Raw genomic sequence first — 16940 nt, 5'->3', positions numbered from 1 at the left:
TAAAGACACCCTCTAAAAGCACAAGTAAAAAAATTTTACTAATGTTTTGGAAAACAGTTTAATTTCCCAATAACAAAGACACAAGACGGGCACACTTTTAAATAATGTACTAACTTTTTGTCGGGATAGAATTATTGTTAAATGTTTTACTTTCTTGAAAAGGCTTCCACATGATCAAAATAGAAAATATGAACACTGAGCGTTATGCTATAGCCTATATTTCTGTAAAAAAAAAAACTGAAACGTCAGGCAACTTTTCTACGTCACTGTGAATCTTTTGGACCGTTTTTTGTCCTCTGGCGACTTCAAGTGGATTCGTTTTGAACTACAAATTGCGAAAGTGCAGTTCGTCATCTTCACACTGTACATAATTAAGCGATGCGATGTAAACCTCCGTAATTTGTGTTGAAAAATAAATCGCTTTGCTTTGTTTGTGACAAATGTCTCTTTGTAGTTTCATTGTAAAATTAGATAGAAATATAGCTAGTCAACTAGCTGGATAGCTAAATTGCTAGCAAGAGAGAGCGAGATTGAGAGAGAGAGATTGAGAGAGAGAGATTGAGAGAGAGAGAGAGAGAGAGATTGAGAGAGCGAGAGATTGAGAGAGAGGGAGAATGAGAGAGAGAGAAAGAGAGAGGGAGAATGAGAGAGAGAGAGAAACAGCGAGAGAGAGAAAGCGAGAGCGCCAATCCAAATTGTAGTAAAAAGCAAAGTTGACTGAAAAACGAGATAAACAAACGAAAGTGCCCTGAGCCGGAAGTGTTGACACCCGGAGGAAATGTAAAGTAACACCAATAGAGCAGTACAAGTACGAGTCCACGAGAGGTTTTTCCCCAGGTAGAAACTAAGCAATGTTTTCTATTTGTGATTTATATCAGACATAAGTCATTATGGAGGATGTGTGCGTGTGTATTTATTAGTTAGAATTATTTGATTATTTTTTTTATTTCGCATCCGATCTGGTCAGGTTTAGGGTTGTACATCTAAGGTTCATTTGGGGCATTTTCAGAATGCCATGGTCATTATTGGTCTCAATACATTATTTGTTTGATTTTTTTCAAGTAAAGCGAAAACAGCCAATAATAATAGTAAAGGACTCGTCAATGTGTTTCTCTCGAAGTGCAGCAGTTGTTTGGTCAGACTCTTCTTTGTGAAATCCAAACTGCCTTTTCATTTCTCCCTGTAAGAATGAAGCGGTCAGCTTCACCTGGAAGCTGTGAAAAAAAGATGAAATTCCACCAATCTGAAGTAAGTGAAACCATACTGTTGTACCGGTATTGTACTTTATAACATGATGAAGTATCTAAAGTTTTGACTGAGACTTTGGAAGCTTGGTTAGTAATTGTCTCAACGTGCATTTTTAAAACGTTGTCTTATAAGTGTGCCTGCATTTATATACAGCTTCAGATGCTGGTTGAAGAGCAAGTACAAAATGCAGTGCAAAAGAATAATACTAAACTGCAGATTTTAGCCGAAACTATCCAACAGCTTCAACAAGACATGGCTTTTGAAGAATCCGTCCACAAAATTGAGGTTAGTAAACCTTAGCACTGACTGTGCCATTTTGGAATATTATTTATGTGACCAATTTCTGGCATACTGCATTATGAATTAATGTATTTTTTAAATAATATCATATATGCACTCACTAGTTAATTAAAAAAAACCTTCATAAACTATTTAATTAAATCACAATTAATGCTGATAATGTTTAAGCTAAAAATTCAAGGTAATAGAAAGTGTTGCATAATACTGTTTTCAGGTAAAAGACAAAGTGTTATGTAATAAGGACATGAAATGTAATTTTAAAATTAATTTTAAACCGCTGAATTTTTGTACAAATAGTGGTCAGGAATCAAGCAATGGTGATTTGCAGCTAAGCATGTCATCTTTTGACAGGTTGCGATGGGGGCCCACTAATATGACTGCCTGACATTGAGCTGGGCAAATTCTAGTCCCGAAGCTATCTCCATTAGCTACTCTTTATCTAAATATATTTATTTTGTTTTTCAGGAACGTATTGAGAAAATTACAAGGAGAGCAGAAAAAGCACTCACTGCCCTGAAATCAAAGAAAAAGGTTTGAATGACAGGCGCATGCATCCTTGCGCACTTAAATATCATTTGGATATGACAAATACATGAATCTGAATTGTTTTCAGACTTGGCTGCCATCTTCGGATGATAATGAAGTCATTACGTAAGTACACTTATAATTTAGTATTTATTTGCATTCATTGTAAAATCTTGTTAGTTGTGTTACAATGTTTTGCCATTCTCAGCATTATAGATTGTGACGATGACGACGAACCAAAAGGTAAGAGCTCAGTTCTTTTAAAACTAGTTGTACATTTGTAGATAGCTATTGATTTCACTTGAATTTATCCACAGAAATAGACATGAGCCCAATAAGGAACGAAAGACAAGAAAAGACGGTAGACAATGTTATGGTGAGTTCTAATTTTTTTTTGCCGTTCGATTACTTGCACTTTTGATGGGTATGCGCCATATTTTTTCTATTGTGTACTGTGATAGGGATTTGTGGGGGATTTTGTCCAAATAAAGCTCCTCAAATCATTTACATGGTAATACATTTACTGCCTTTGAATATCTCTCTAAAAAGTGTAATCAAAACACATCCTCCTTTTCAGGATTCCACCAACAATATTCAAAAGGAGTTAAATAAAAGAAAACAAGGTATGGGTATTGTGAGTGAGTGTGTTTTGGTTTCTTCTTTTCTTTTCCTTTTTTTCTGACTTGTCCCCGTGTCTAATCCTGTTAGGGCTGATATTTTTAGTTTCACCCAATATTTGATTTATAATTTTCTTCTTGTACTTCTAAGTACTATTCAAAAAGAAAACTCAAAACAACATTTGCTTTTATGTTATCTATATTTTAACAAAAGTAACCCATATTTCCCTTCTATATACATATATATATCATAATTTTTTATGATATATAAATTATTTATAATAAATATATAAATTATTTATAATAAATAAACCGACTGCAACACTACGATTAATAGATACATGTATGGAATGTTTTTACTTTTATTATTTTAGTAGTTCATAATAGTGTTGGGGATATATAATATAGACTTGTTATATCACAGATGGTTGCACATGGCCTGCATTAAATGATTATCGCAACCACTGTGCATAAATCCTCCCGGAACGTTCAAAGAGGTTGGTACCTAATTTTCTTAGGCGTTTCACCTCTTTCACTCTTTGCAGCTGCGCTGTTTAAACCATCAAAATCTGCGTCATTTTTCTTAACAGACAGCGCGTCGCCACAGCAACAGTGTTAATTAACTTGATTGTCATTATATTGGTGTTACTTTATGCATCAGAGGGTTGAATTGAACTTTTATAGTGATCAAGATTTATATTGTGTATTGCGATATAGCTTAAAAGTATCAAGATATCGGTTTTAGGCCATATCGTTATGCAGTAACAACTCAATTAATTTGTGCAAACAATTCAAATTAATTGAAAAAATATATATTTTGCCTAGACCTACCATCGATCATGGACGCCTTATCAGAACTATGTAAGCCTCCCTCTCCTGCTGCTTCTAAGAGTGAGGTAAGATGTGTTCCATGCTCATGTCAAAACACAACATGCGTATCGTGGCTAATGACATGATGCTCAGCAAAGTATTGACATTTCTTGCTTGTGTATTTATTCCTTCTGTGTGAAACCACAGACTACGAAGGTGAATGAGGAATCGATCCCTCCTTTGCCTCCACAGCAGGTAGTGTATTCAAACACTAAAGTTCGTCAAACTGCACGTCCATTTGCTCAATTTTGGTTTAATTTCCCATGCCGTGTATTTACACTGCCTGAACACATGGAACCACCCATAGATGCCCAAATTGAGCATTAGTAACTCCACAAGTGTCAACACTGGACAGCGATGACACAGAAGGAAACGATGAAGCATTTCCAAATTGTGCTGCTTGAGAGCAAAAACATGTGAATTGTTTCACTTGGGCCGTGCAGTACAATCCTGCCGAAATAATAAAACAGTCGTATTCATCACTCACTTCCCTCCACTTTCCCTACCCCATAGAATGAGTCTTGGCATCCTCCTCTGCCGAAGAACCCTTTCCCGTCCAACTTGACCATGGAGGCTGTGTCGTACTCCATCCCCCAGAAAGTGACCGTCCACCTGGCTCTTATTGAGAATCCCGCCAGCCTCCTGGTCATGTGGAAAGGAGAGGAAAATGAGCTCTCTTTACCACCAATGCAGAGCTACAGGTGAAACAAAAGCGCCGTTTGGCAAGTGTTGAATGGCTGAATTTATTTTATTCTGTCACCTTGAATGAATGAAATTTTCAGACTAGAAAAAACACAAGGCAGACATTTGAAGTCGGAGGGTGTAAAATGAAGGCATTCTTGGGATAAGACACCTATAATAAATAATTCCATTCATCCATTATCTGTAACCGCTTTTCCTCGCAAGGGTTGAGGGGGTTGCTGGAGCCAATCCCAGCTATTAATTAATAATTCCCGGTTTAAATTATATTTAAGTGTAGACAATTGACAAAAATGTCTTGCTCTTTAATATATATATTGATTATTTAGTTAATTAATTGTATTTATTTAAGCATGCTGATTCTTTTTGAGGTATGACCATTTCAGTATGCTTTTTTTTAATGTTTTTGTAATAATTACCATCAACTTTGACATTTATTGGAAATGGTCCTAAATTATCATCATCATCTCTCCCTTGGTGTACTCATATTTACCACTTCTTTACGATAGCAGCCCATTTCTGCAGAATAAAGTCTGCAGGCTATGCTTTCAGACAATGCTTCTACACATTCCTACTTATCATATGCTTTTATTATCCACGATTGACTGAATTTTATTTAGATAGAGAACGTGATTTAGCTATTTCTTCAGATTAATGTGCCATATTTGGATTTTGAATTTGATTACTTGTTTTTATGTTATCCGTTTCTCTCTTCCCACACTCTAGTGTCTTTGTAACTGTGGAAAAGGTCAAGGGGAGCGGAGTTCTCCCAGACTGGAAACTGTTGGGCTGCGTGGTTGCCAAATCTCTTCCAATGTGGGCATCTATCACTAAGTACAAACCAGGGCACATGTTGTGTGTAGCTGTGGTAGGCAAGGACATTTATGGCCGGTACGGACCCTTTAGTAACGTTGTAGCCACGGTCCTACCTGAATAGCCCCGGATCCAGATGAGTTCATGGAGTTAGAGGAGACTACAGATGAATTACATGCATGTTCTGTTTTACTGCACGATACTTTTTATGCAGTATTTGTATGTGCAGCCTTGTTGGCCATTTTATTTTTTTAAAGATCAACACTGGTTGCGAATGTTTTTGTTTTTGTTTGTTGTTTTGATTTTTAGCTGTTCTAATTAAATAAACTGCACAATTAATGAATGTCGTTTGATTTCCCCCACCCCCACTTCTGTTGTGAACTAAATTGTCTTTTCATATGTCATATTTGTGGTGTCATTTTCACAACACTAGCTTCATTGAGGATTCGAATGTATAGTGACGTCATAAAGGGCATATTTTGATAGTTGACTCGCAATTACGTTGACGTCACCCTAAAAAAAAAATAATAGCATCGTATGCTTAAAGACATTTTCTCATTATACATCATTTTACCGAATGCGAGACAGTTAAAGATGTCACTGCTTCTCCAAGTTTTAAGTTGAGCACTCAGCTGCAATATGACTCATGTACATTATCGTTTTTTTTTTCAAGAACCAACTCGGTAACGGCAGTTTTTAACCACCCGCTAGTTACGGTGAAAGAACTTAAGAGGCACATTATGGTCAAGGAGAGGCTCCGCTTCTCTAACCTGCTCATATCAAACGCGCAGACCAACGAAGGTATTGTTTTTATTTATATATTTTTACAAAGTTAGAGTAAAGTTTCATATTTAGTCATTAGAAGTGCAAAACTTCTAGGGATAATCAACCATCAAGCAAACTTTAACAAAACTGAACCAGTAGAACAGTTTCATGAACAAATATTTGCGCAAACGATTTATTTATGCGGCATTCAAGTCACGATTCAGCCCGGAGGATGCGTGCATATTGAGCGATGGTGCGTTCACGGACCGTGTTATGCATGCGAGATAAGAAAAACAAAACATGGGCTAACCAATTACCATAATACCGATATGAATAATTGCTGGAGAAGCACAGCGGGAATAACAACAATAATTATTTTATTTGAAAAGCAATATCAAAACAGCCTGGCTGGACTCAACATTAGTCATTAGCTGTCACAATAACTTCGAAGATTAAATACCTGTTTTTCCTCCTTATAAGACTCCATGCTCTCAGTAAAGAGTTTACCTCTCTATTTCTTTTTTTATGCCATGTCGTCATTCGGCATGATAGGGAAAATGCAATGAGCCTATGCTGACAAAGTAAGTAGTAGTCTTTAGTGTGTAGGGTGTAAAATGTCACCCAGAAAAAATATGCACGTGAAGTAAAACTTGTTCTCACCTCTGGGTATTATTATTAATAATTCATGCTTCCGTTACCTCTTGGCTGGATTACTGTTATGCACTATATTTCGGAGTCAGTCAATCCTCCATCAAGCATCTCCAGTTGGTCCAAAATGCTGCTGCTCACTTCTTCACCGGTACTCACAAGAGGGAGCACATAACTCATAACTTCACTGGCTCCCGGCGCGAAAGCTCAGGAATGACATCCCACTAAAAGTTAGGCAAGCCCCCTCGCTTACCATCTTTAAAACTCATTTTTATTCTTTGGCTTTTGACTCACTACCTAACTTCCTTACTGTTTTTGCGCTTTTTACTGTCTTCATTAGTAATTTATTTTATTGTTTGTTGTTGTATATGACATACAGTGGTGGTTGTCTTAAAGTGCTTTATAAATACACTTGAGTTGGGAATAAAAAAAAAAGAGAAGAAAACCTTCTCAGAGTACATAGATGAGGAAGGCTTCATCCACAGAGGCACCTCAGTCATCATCAGGAGGATCCCTGGGAGCGCAGTAAAGGCCCACAACATGTAATTGTATGAGAGTTTGTTCTCAATGTGCCCACAATGATGCACGCGTCAAAACAGTACCTTCTCTTTCAGTGAACAATCAGACAACTGCACCTCAGGAAAACTCACAACAGTAAGTAAGTCATCAGACCAGAACCTTATGCACATCGTCTTTCACAGTACAACACAAACCAGGTACAGATTACCGTTTATTTATTGTATCTCTTAATCTGAGATGTGTTTTTTTTCCCCCCATTAAGTTATTGATCATGTAATGTACATCATCGTGCATGTGTGATTGACAGTCTCCAGCGAGGATGAAGAGCACCGGCGTCCCTTACCCCCTCAAGCTTCAGGTGGATGATCTCAACATGAACAGAGCCGTGACGACCAGTTGTGGACGTTGCACAATTCCGGCCAAAGATGCGTGAGTGGTGACATTGCACGTAAGTGTCACTTTTTGATTGTGAAAAGTCCTTGACATCCTGCAAAGTGTGCGAAACCTGTAATGTGTCATGTATGGTGTCATCTATTCACAGTGAGGCGTATTCATGCGCGAAGAAGGCGGAGCCTCAGTTTTGTCCACTAGAAAAATCAAATCGTGAGGATCACCTTGTGCCTCGAGAACTTCAATGTCTGATCTGTCAAGACCTGCTTGTTGATGCTGCGATCATACCGTGCAGCGGAAACAATTACTGTGACGACTGTACGTCTGTCTTCATTTCCATCATTATACTGAAGACATATTTCATGCTACGTGTCATTCACTCTTGATCAGGTATTCGTACAGCCTTTGCTGGACTCAGAAGGACACATATGTCCCACCTGTAACCAAACCGAAGTCTCTCCTGACACACTGGTAGCAAATAAATTCCTCCGACAGGTAAATTTGTAGCGAGATAGTAACACAGGATTTTTGATGGAAGTTATTTATTATTATTATTTATACACATTTGAACGTCAATTTGCTTTTATTTTGTATTTACTGTGTGTCTGTCACTCGGGCTGTGAGTAATTTTAAGAAAGAGAAAAGCTCCAAAGGGAAGTCTAACGTGCCGCAGTCACTCAGTTCCTCAACATTGAATCCTCCTCCACCTCCTGCTCCTCTTTTGACAAGCCAACCCCAAATAATGAACCGGTCTACTCACAGCAAGCAGGTCAACCTTGTTATGAACACTTGAGAATTTGTGTCACTATCCCACAGAGGGGCGCTTGAGTTCTCTGATGGAGTGTTAAATCCTAATTCACGTGTTCATTTATTTCCATGACTTCACTTAAATCTCCTTTTGTGTTCTTACTATCATCTTGTGTCGTCTCAACCTTCTTCAGATCTCCGTCCCGCATCGTCCGAGTGTAATTTTGCCTCACACAGCTTCCACAACGCCGAGCTCTGAGTTGCCTTGCAAGTGTGTATCCTAACTGACGTGGAGCAGGAGCTTTTGCCACTTAGATTTTTGTCAGGAACGTAACGCAGACTTCTACAAACTTGACAAGTCTGTGTGTTTGATTTCTTTTAGTGTTAAACTTTCTTCCTCTTTCCCAACAGCTCCTCAACCTCATTTGCAAGGAATGGAAGTCTCCCTAATGTCAATCAGCTTCCTCCTTCCTCCTCCTCATTTCTTCTCTGCCGGTGTGCCCTGTGAAATGAAAGGTGGCATTCTTCATTTATTTATTTATTCATTCATAACTGACAGACTCGCGCTCCGCTCGTGCCCGGGCGGAAGAGGTGCTCCTCTTCGGCTTAATTGTCACGCACGCCGGACCTGCTCCCCCAAAGCGTGTCTCCGTTCGGTTGAACTCGGTTTCATTTCGCCCCGCTCGTGCCCCGGGCGGAAGGTGCTCCTATTCGGCTTCACTGTGACACACGTCCGCCGGAGCTCTGGTACGGTCTGGTACCGCCCCCGATCGTGCCCGGGGGAACGTGCTCTTCTTCGTCCACTCTCCTCTTCGCCCACGCTCTTCTTCGGCGCACGCCGGCCGTCTAACCGCTCCAGCGCCCCGTCGTGCCGCTCGGCGAAACTACAATGCCCCCGCGGAGCGGAGCGAATGGAGAACCCCGATCGTGCCCGGGCAAAAAAGTTTTTAATTTTTGAATATTTTTTTTAGACCCGCAAAGCACTGAACCCGCGATATCCGGCGTTTCACTGTATTGTATTCTGTGCTTGACTGTGTCCACAGAATGAGCATCCACGGTGCTCATTGAATTCTGATGACGCGCAAACGGCTCATTTTTTGCATTCTGTTTGACTGTTGTACTGTTTTCATCAGTACAAGAGCATAGACTTGTATTTTCTTAATAAAAACATGTAATATTTATATATTTATATATTTATATATTTATATATTTATATATTTATATATTTATATATTTATATATTTATATATTTATATATTTATATATTTATATATTTATATATTTAAAAATGACTTATATTTGTGGTATTAAACAATGCTTTTAAATTTTTTACATTTCTGGCTGTGCCATTTTTTCTTGCAGGTCTAGTTCAACGGCCAAGTCCACGACTAATTATAATCGCAAGCGATCAAGCTCCACTATCCTATCATCATCTAACCCTCAATTGGGCTCCCGTGCCAAATCGAAACCAGGTCAAAAACAGGAAGCGCAAGGACTCAAAAAATAAAAGAAAGAGGCATCATTTCAAACATCGGCAAGCTCCTCCAAATACAGGTAACTGATGCATGAGTAGTTGCAGTGGAAGTTGGCACACACAAATTTTCCAGATTTTTATTTGTTTCAAATTTTGAGAATCGTTCCAATTTACAATTGCAATGTGCAACTTTGTGTTGGTCGATCACACACAATCCCAAAAAATTAAAATAATAATAATAAATTACCAAACCTAATTGTCAGCATCAATTCTTTACTCTTGTAGTAACTGTCTTTATACATTTATGTTGATGTTGTAGTGTATTTTTATATCCACTCTTAGGAACATTTTAGTAATTCTAATTCTTAAATAACTATGAGGGAATTGGAGACTAAAGAAGTGACCAGTCTTTGTGTTGAAATTCCAATGTAAATGAGGTACTGCCCAGGGGGACAAAAGGCTCGACCAGTATTTAGGTGTGGAGCACTCGAGGTGATAGTAGCAGTCTGGATGGCACCAGAAGGCCACTTCAAATAGCAACTACGTCTGCTCTCACCGTAGGAGGCTTTGGGGGCAAAATCGAAGACTAGTACAATGAGAATGCATATGCAACAAGGTAAAATTAGATATTCATGTCCGGTGTGGCCATTCCCTATAAGAAGGGAAGGCCGGAGAGAGGGGACACCTTTTCCCTTTTTCTTTTTGGGGAGACTTCTTTTGACATCAGCATGTGACGAGAATAAAATCTCTTTCTAACCAAAATGGCTATGTCAGAAGTTTTTTCCATCACTAATTCTGTGATGCTCAGCGACCTGTCCGGAGAGAAGCTGAGCCAGACCCACACATCAACAACAAAATATACCACAATGTTTATATTTCACACATGTCCCACAGAGAAGAAAATACATACGTATATTTTCTATGCAATAATAACTTTGTAGGTTTTCTTAATATTCTGTTACTACACAATCATTTGAAGAGAGCAGATATGTGAATAACTGTACTATTTTGTTATAAAAATAAATTTACAGAACGGATTGCTGCTCCAGATGTTTTGTTTTTGTTGTTGTTGAAACCACGAATTAACTACTCAGTTACTGCATACTTGCAGTAGTACAGCACATTACAGATACTACTTTTTTTTTTTTACGGGAGGGGGGGTTTAAAAAAAATTAATGTGCCTATTTTGGCTAAGTAAACAGAATGAATTAGAGCTATCTGTTCTCAAATGTGGCGAGTACAAGTAGAAAAATAATACTCAAGTACATAACTGAAAATTTTACTTTAAGTACGTAATAGTACCAAAGTACTATAGTACCAAAGTATTTGTAATCCAAGTAAACCGGACAAATCACACAGTAAACGATGCTAATATTGAAAACGACATCCAGATTTGTATGAGGAAAACACTGTCAACACAAACTGAAAGTATCTTGTGCGTTTATTGTTGTGCGAAATCAAATGTAATTAAACTCCTAAACAGAAGGTGGCAGTGCTGCACTTAGAATGTATTGTACCGCCTCCCTGATTAACAGAGGAAGAAACGAGGAACGTCTACCAAAAAATTGCAAGCTATACAAATGTAAGGACAGACTAGAAAAGCTGCAGTAATAAAGCAATGTCGTCGTATCAGTACATTCGACATTTCGTCAACGAGCGACTAGCTGCTGCCGCGGAAGAGATTGCTGGCGTCTTTATAAATACTATCGTCGAGTATGAAGAAGAGATCGGACGTCAGCGTAGGCTTCTGGATGACGTTCGGAAACCAAGAATAAAGATACACAGATTAGGTCGGTCAATTTATTTAACATTGGGGTATGCGATTTTCAAACGAATAACCAGTTTATTCGGTTTATTGTCAGGCGTAGGTGAAATTTGCTCATACTACAAATGCTGATGACGAAGTCGCATCTGGTGATTCTACGTTTTTTTTTTTGTCTATCAGTGACTTAATAACATATCATTATTGTCCTAATTTGGATTTTCAGCCCGGCCGAAGCATTTTGTCGCTATGCACAATATTATTTTGAATTATGTCTGCGAATCCGTCCCAGTTTCAGCTTATCTTAATTTATAGTTTTTATCATGTAATGATCAATTCTATATTCAATTGATGGATGGAAGACCGAATGGAAGGGTTTTTTTTCTCTCTGCATTCAAATGCTTCAATTAGTGTGACTGTTTGATCATTTACCAAGCATCTGTAGTCTTTTGAATAAGGATGTGGAATATCTTGCTTCTCCAATTCTGTGACATCTTTTGTTAATGGTTCACGTTCCTCCGTATCACTGCTTTCCCTTTTTTCTGCCATCAAAGTCCCCAGATCTCAATCAAGCAATCCACCAAGAGCACAACAGCATTTGACTTTAGCTCTTGAGTCACGCCGCATTGGTTAAAAAAAGTGACACATCTATTTTGACAAAATGAATAGTAGAAAGTACAGATATCTATGTTTAAATGTAGCATGTAAAAGTAAAAAAAGTTGTCAGAAGGTGATATATCTGTACATGAAGTACAGATACCTGAATCCTTGTAGTGACAAACTATTTGTACTTTGTTACTTATGACCACTGCCAGACAACGACTTTATTTCTGCTCCCACTTCCACATCTTCAATGCAATTCAGCCAAAAAGCTTCAAACCCTTCTTCAATACTCCTGCTAGAAAAAACGCACATCACAATTGGCCGTTTTGTGCACGCTGACTTGTTTCGTCACAGTAATGCAAATCTTGCTTTTGTTGTCCCTTCAGACTACCAAGAGCAAGATGTGGACAAGCAACAGGAAGTTCTTGCTGGGTCCCCCTGGCCCAGTGAGGGCCAAGAACACCCAGAAGCTCCTCAAATTAAAGAAGAGCCCTACACCAGCCGGGATGGAGATGAGTTGGACATGAAACAGGAGCAGGACAACTTCTGTTTGATTTCTGTTTGTCAGAAAACTTACAACAAAGACAATCCTCTGGACTCGAGTCCTGGTGAAAGTCGAAATCACTTGGAAGAATCGGACTGTGACAACAATGCCTTTTTGCACGGCACCAATGCAGATGAGAGTCAACATGACAACGCAGCTGAGCATGGTGTTTCAGGATTGAAGACATGTGCTAAGGCAGAAATAAAGCAAAGTCCTGACAAGACCAACAGTCATGGTATGTGTGTGGTATTATTTATATAAGTATCATATTGGTAAACTGAGATAAAGTGAGATATGTGGGGAAAGTCTCATGGACAAAAAAAAATATCAGTTTGGGGCAAATATTTTGTGCTATAAGTAAGCCATTGGGAACGTCTGCCAATACTTAACTGTGAATTAAATGCAATCAGCAGAATTCTTAATGATATGCCCAAATCTTTCAATTCTTTTTTGTCCCTTTAGACCTCGAACAGCAAGATATCCCCAAGCAACCGGAGCTTCTCACTCGGTTGTCCTGGTCCAACGGGGACAAAGAGAAGTCAGACGGTGCAGGGATAAAAGAAGAACCTTGTACCAGCCAGGAGGAAGAAGGTCTAGGAACAAAGCAAGGGTTGGATACTTCAATGTATTTTCCTGTTTGTAAGGAAAGTTCAGATAGAGAGGATCGGATTTTGGACTCCAAGACAAATACAGAGCCGACTCGAAAGCATGGCCTTGACATTGTCAGCGGTTCCAATCAATATGGACACTCAAGAAGAATCCACAAAGGGGAGAAACGGTGCATTTGCAACCTGTGCGGGAAACGATTTTACAATAAAACAACGCTGAAATTACATATGATGAGCCACACGGGTGAGAAACCATACGCTTGCGACATCTGCGGCAACCGATTTACCGTAATTGCCATGTTGAACCGGCACATGAAGATCCACACAGGTGAGAAACCGTACCCCTGTGGCCACTGCGAAAAGCGATTTAGTGACAAAACGGCATTGAGGGTTCACATGCGGACTCACACGGGTGAAAAGCCGTACCCTTGCGAAATGTGCGAGAGAAGACTGAGCAGCTCCACGGCCCTCAAAATTCACATGAGGACTCACACGGGAGAGAAACCGTTCTGCTGCAACACCTGCGGGGGCACTTTCCGAGCCAAGACTGCGCTGAAAAGCCACATGAGGATTCACACCGGCGATAAACCGTACACCTGTGACTTCTGCGACAAAAGACTGAGTAGCACGACAGCGCTCAAGGTTCACTTGAGGACTCACACGGGCGAGAAGCCGTACCCTTGCGGCATGTGCGACAAACGACTGAGTAGCTCCACGGCACTTAAAATTCACATGAGGACTCACACGGGAGAGAAACCGTTCTCATGCAACGTATGCGGGAGTCCATTTAGAGCGAAGGCGACGTTAAAAATACATATGAGGATCCACACAGGTGAAGCCATACCTCTCTGATTTATGTGATGCAAACACAGGCGCGTCATGTGACAAGCAATCCATTCCCAGGATCCTCTTCTTCCTCTGATTTGTCATCTGGGTCATGGTAACCTGCAAAAATTTAATCTAGGTAACTGCACTCATTGTTTATCAAAGATGTTTCACCATCAATTCAAAATTTGTGGAGTCTCCCTATTAATATCTCTAGTGCAGGGGTGGGCAAACATTTTGATTGGCGGGCCACAATGGGTTCTAAAATTTGACAGAGGGGCCATGGATCAGGAGCAGATGGATGGAGTGTTTTGGTAACCTCACCTCATCGGAGAAAAATAAAAATCCATTTAATTTTAAATGAAAGTGAACAAAAGCATTACAACAATATATATGTCTTTGTAAAACCACAGTATTTAGAAAATAAAACATTAACAAGGTTTATTCATTTATTTTTTTTCAAGTTCAGCGGGCCGGATTAAAACATTTAATGGGCCGCATGTGGCCCCCGGGCCGTAGTTTGCCCACGCCTGCTCTAGTGGTATAAAAGAAGCCATCTATGCAAAATGGCTTTTGTACCTAAAATTTAGAATTGTGTAAGCCTTTTGGATTTAAGTTGAAACATCTTCAACGCACAAGAAGACTCCAGTTGCCTGCATTCAAAGTTTGCGTAATGGAAACGAAATATTCTATTTCATGAGCTGTCAACATTCATCTGTATAGGCAATGTTTGAAGTAATATTTAATATTCTTAAATGTCTTAAAGGGGAAGTCGACCCAAAAATGTTCTTTCCAAGAATTGGGTCTATGCCCTCGGGCACGTATGGATTTTGTATAAAAATAAATAATTAAATAAATCAATAAACTTTTGTGATCACCTTGATGTTGCAGTCATAGGAATTTGTGCATTTGTATTGTTATTATTTCTATTAAGCTGTAATGTATTAACGAGAATGGCAGTACATCACGTTCACTCACTGACTCGTTTTTGAACAGGAAATGAGTTCGCATTCTCTCGCTGAATTGTTTTTGAATGAGAAATGAGTTCCGCAAACGGGAAATTACCTCACTGATTCTGAGAATGCTAATAGTTTGTCAGTTATTGAGTAAAATCCCTCCTCCATTTGACACTGGCTGCTGATTGGTTCCACGCGATGATTGACGAAATGCGATTTCTGAGCTCAAATGTACTGAGCGAAACGAACGAACGACCCACTTGAGGAACTGATCTATTCACTCACTCTCACTGAAAAGATTCGTCCAAGAACGACCCCAAACTATTACAGACATTTCTATATGCGTATGGAAGACCGTAAAGTGAACCACCAGGATGTCTTTCTGACCTTAGCATCAGCAATAGCGCGTCTCCCCTGGACCGAGCAGGTCCAGCGTAATAGCAGAGCAGAATGATCGGCCCCCTAAGACCACTTAAAACAAGTCATCCACGCTGACACACAAACACACTGCGGCCTAATCAGAGCTGACAGGGCTTATGGCTGAAGAAGATGCGAGCCGAAAAATAGTGCAGAGTAGCCAGATAGAAAAAGCAGAGGTGGAGCAGCAAGAGTGATTAAGGAACAAATGTGCTCTTTAAAGTTTTAAAGTGAAGCGCTGGCAGAATGGCAGCCTCCCTCTTTAGTCCCTTCCCTCCTGTAAAATGGATGATGTCCATGGAATATTAGACTTCGCATGAATGTGCGCTTTAAGAGGTTTAGACTTGTCATCTTAATCGCGTGCGCCTCGCCACTGAACTCTGCACCCTTAAACTCGTAGAATTACTGAACTCAAAAAGTTTTAAAAATCCATTGATCGACCAAAATGAGTGACCGCTACCTTTAGCGCATATTCTGGTTGTCATTTTATTTTGTATTTTTTTTCATAAATGATAAAACCCAACACAAGGGCACGGAAAAGAAAATTCTTTTCTCTTCAGTAACTTTGTAGAGAAGAACTTTTTCTTTTAAACTTCTACTTTAAATGAAAAGGATGCAAGAATTACAGAGACGAACAAGTGTCTACAATTGTGAATGGCCACAATTGAACCCAAATCATTCTATAATTCTCAACACAGCAAATTCGAACAAACGTTAGACCATTAACGAAGAATAATAAATGTTTATTGGAGAAAGAGAAGATTCGACACATTAATCAACACAGAAATAATATTTTTTTCTGATATAGTGGAACCTACCAGGGTGCATATTTTTTTTCATTCAAATGAGCCACTGCTCTCTGAATCAGCAAATTTTACACACAAAGTACTGAAACATAAATAAATAAAAAGAAAAATGCAGATTTTATTTTTTGTTCACATTCCAAGGAAAAACACATTCAAAGATGAAATGTTTTCACAATAGGATTTTTGTAATTTAATGCACAATGAACTACATATTGTAGTATATGTTCTGAATTCTTAACCCAAGAAAACAGTCCAATATAATACATTATATACAAATGTGTTGAGCACTGGAATATTTGTTCTTAGGTGTTTGTTGATGGTCAGATTAAAAAAAGAAATTTGGGGAATTCCCATAGGAAATAATGTAGAGTTAATTCATTTGTCCCATGCCCAACTGTCAGCGTTACCTCTCCGTTCCTCACCTGTTTCAAGTTAAACATCTGAAAATTTTAATGTACACAGACAGAAAAGTTAACCACTGTGCAATGATATTAAAATGAATATATATTTTAATACATGTGGATTTAAATATGATATGAGATTGCACAATGAGCATCCTACAGGTACCAATCAAGCAACACGTCGCATAATGTGTGAGTGAATTGCATGTATTGTAAGTATACTTTTTGTGCCATGTCTGTTTGGTGGTGTGCTGTAAACATTCATGGTCAAACATGCATAACGATTTGGGGGGAAAGGTTGCGGTTGCAAGACTATGATCCCCCCCTCCCCCCTAAATGGGATGGAATCCAAAATAATATAAGAGCTGCAAGCCTGTTATATTATTCATGTTAAATTAAACAA

At 39.0% G+C, this 16940-nt stretch overlaps 2 protein-coding genes across 3 annotated transcripts; both read left to right on the top strand.

The window, feature by feature from the left end:
* Positions 1 to 641: 641 nt before the first annotated feature.
* On the top strand, positions 642 to 5415 carry atf7ip2 (activating transcription factor 7 interacting protein 2). Of its 2 annotated transcripts, XM_088317162.1 has the most exons (12): positions 642 to 837; positions 1188 to 1248; positions 1402 to 1533; positions 2014 to 2079; positions 2162 to 2199; positions 2282 to 2316; positions 2391 to 2449; positions 2651 to 2696; positions 3516 to 3586; positions 3708 to 3755; positions 4074 to 4261; positions 4986 to 5415. In XM_088317162.1, exons 2-12 carry the CDS (start codon positions 1189 to 1191, stop codon positions 5194 to 5196), a joined length of 954 nt encoding a protein of 317 aa, XP_088173288.1. In that variant the 5' UTR covers positions 642 to 837; position 1188; the 3' UTR covers positions 5197 to 5415. The 2 variants fall into 2 exon arrangements, with proteins under 2 accessions (XP_088173288.1, XP_088173289.1); XM_088317163.1 differs by lacking the exon at positions 642 to 837 and having other exon boundaries at positions 847 to 1248.
* Positions 5416 to 11162: 5747 nt separating this feature from the next.
* Positions 11163 to 14840, top strand: LOC148322940 (uncharacterized). Its single transcript, XM_088317270.1, has 3 exons — positions 11163 to 11405; positions 12367 to 12759; positions 12987 to 14840. The coding sequence occupies exons 1-3, from the start codon at positions 11234 to 11236 to the stop codon at positions 13982 to 13984; spliced, it is 1563 nt and encodes a 520-aa protein (XP_088173396.1). The 5' UTR covers positions 11163 to 11233; the 3' UTR covers positions 13985 to 14840.
* The last annotated feature ends 2100 nt before the right edge of the window (positions 14841 to 16940 follow it).

Source organism: Idiotropiscis lumnitzeri, chromosome 15, assembly GCF_059441095.1.
Source record: "Idiotropiscis lumnitzeri isolate Australia: NSW breed Sydney's pygmy pipehorse chromosome 15, RoL_Ilum_1.0, whole genome shotgun sequence".
NCBI classification, from domain to species: Eukaryota; Metazoa; Chordata; class Actinopteri; order Syngnathiformes; family Syngnathidae; genus Idiotropiscis; species Idiotropiscis lumnitzeri.
This window is presented reverse-complemented; position numbering and strand designations above follow the sequence as displayed.

Bases quoted from the DNA above. Each gene is read 5' to 3' on its own strand.
- atf7ip2 (XM_088317162.1), top strand. From the start codon at position 1,189: ATGAAGCGGTCAGCTTCACCTGGAAGCTGTGAAAAAAAGATGAAATTC. The intron at 2,080-2,161 runs GTTTGAATGACA...AATTGTTTTCAG, and splicing joins CCCTGAAATCAAAGAAAAAG to ACTTGGCTGCCATCTTCGGA. The intron at 2,697-3,515 runs GTATGGGTATTG...TATTTTGCCTAG, and splicing joins GTTAAATAAAAGAAAACAAG to ACCTACCATCGATCATGGAC.
- LOC148322940 (XM_088317270.1), top strand. From the start codon at position 11,234: ATGTCGTCGTATCAGTACATTCGACATTTCGTCAACGAGCGACTAGCT. The intron at 11,406-12,366 runs GTCGGTCAATTT...TTGTCCCTTCAG, and splicing joins AATAAAGATACACAGATTAG to ACTACCAAGAGCAAGATGTG. The intron at 12,760-12,986 runs GTATGTGTGTGG...TTGTCCCTTTAG, and splicing joins TGACAAGACCAACAGTCATG to ACCTCGAACAGCAAGATATC.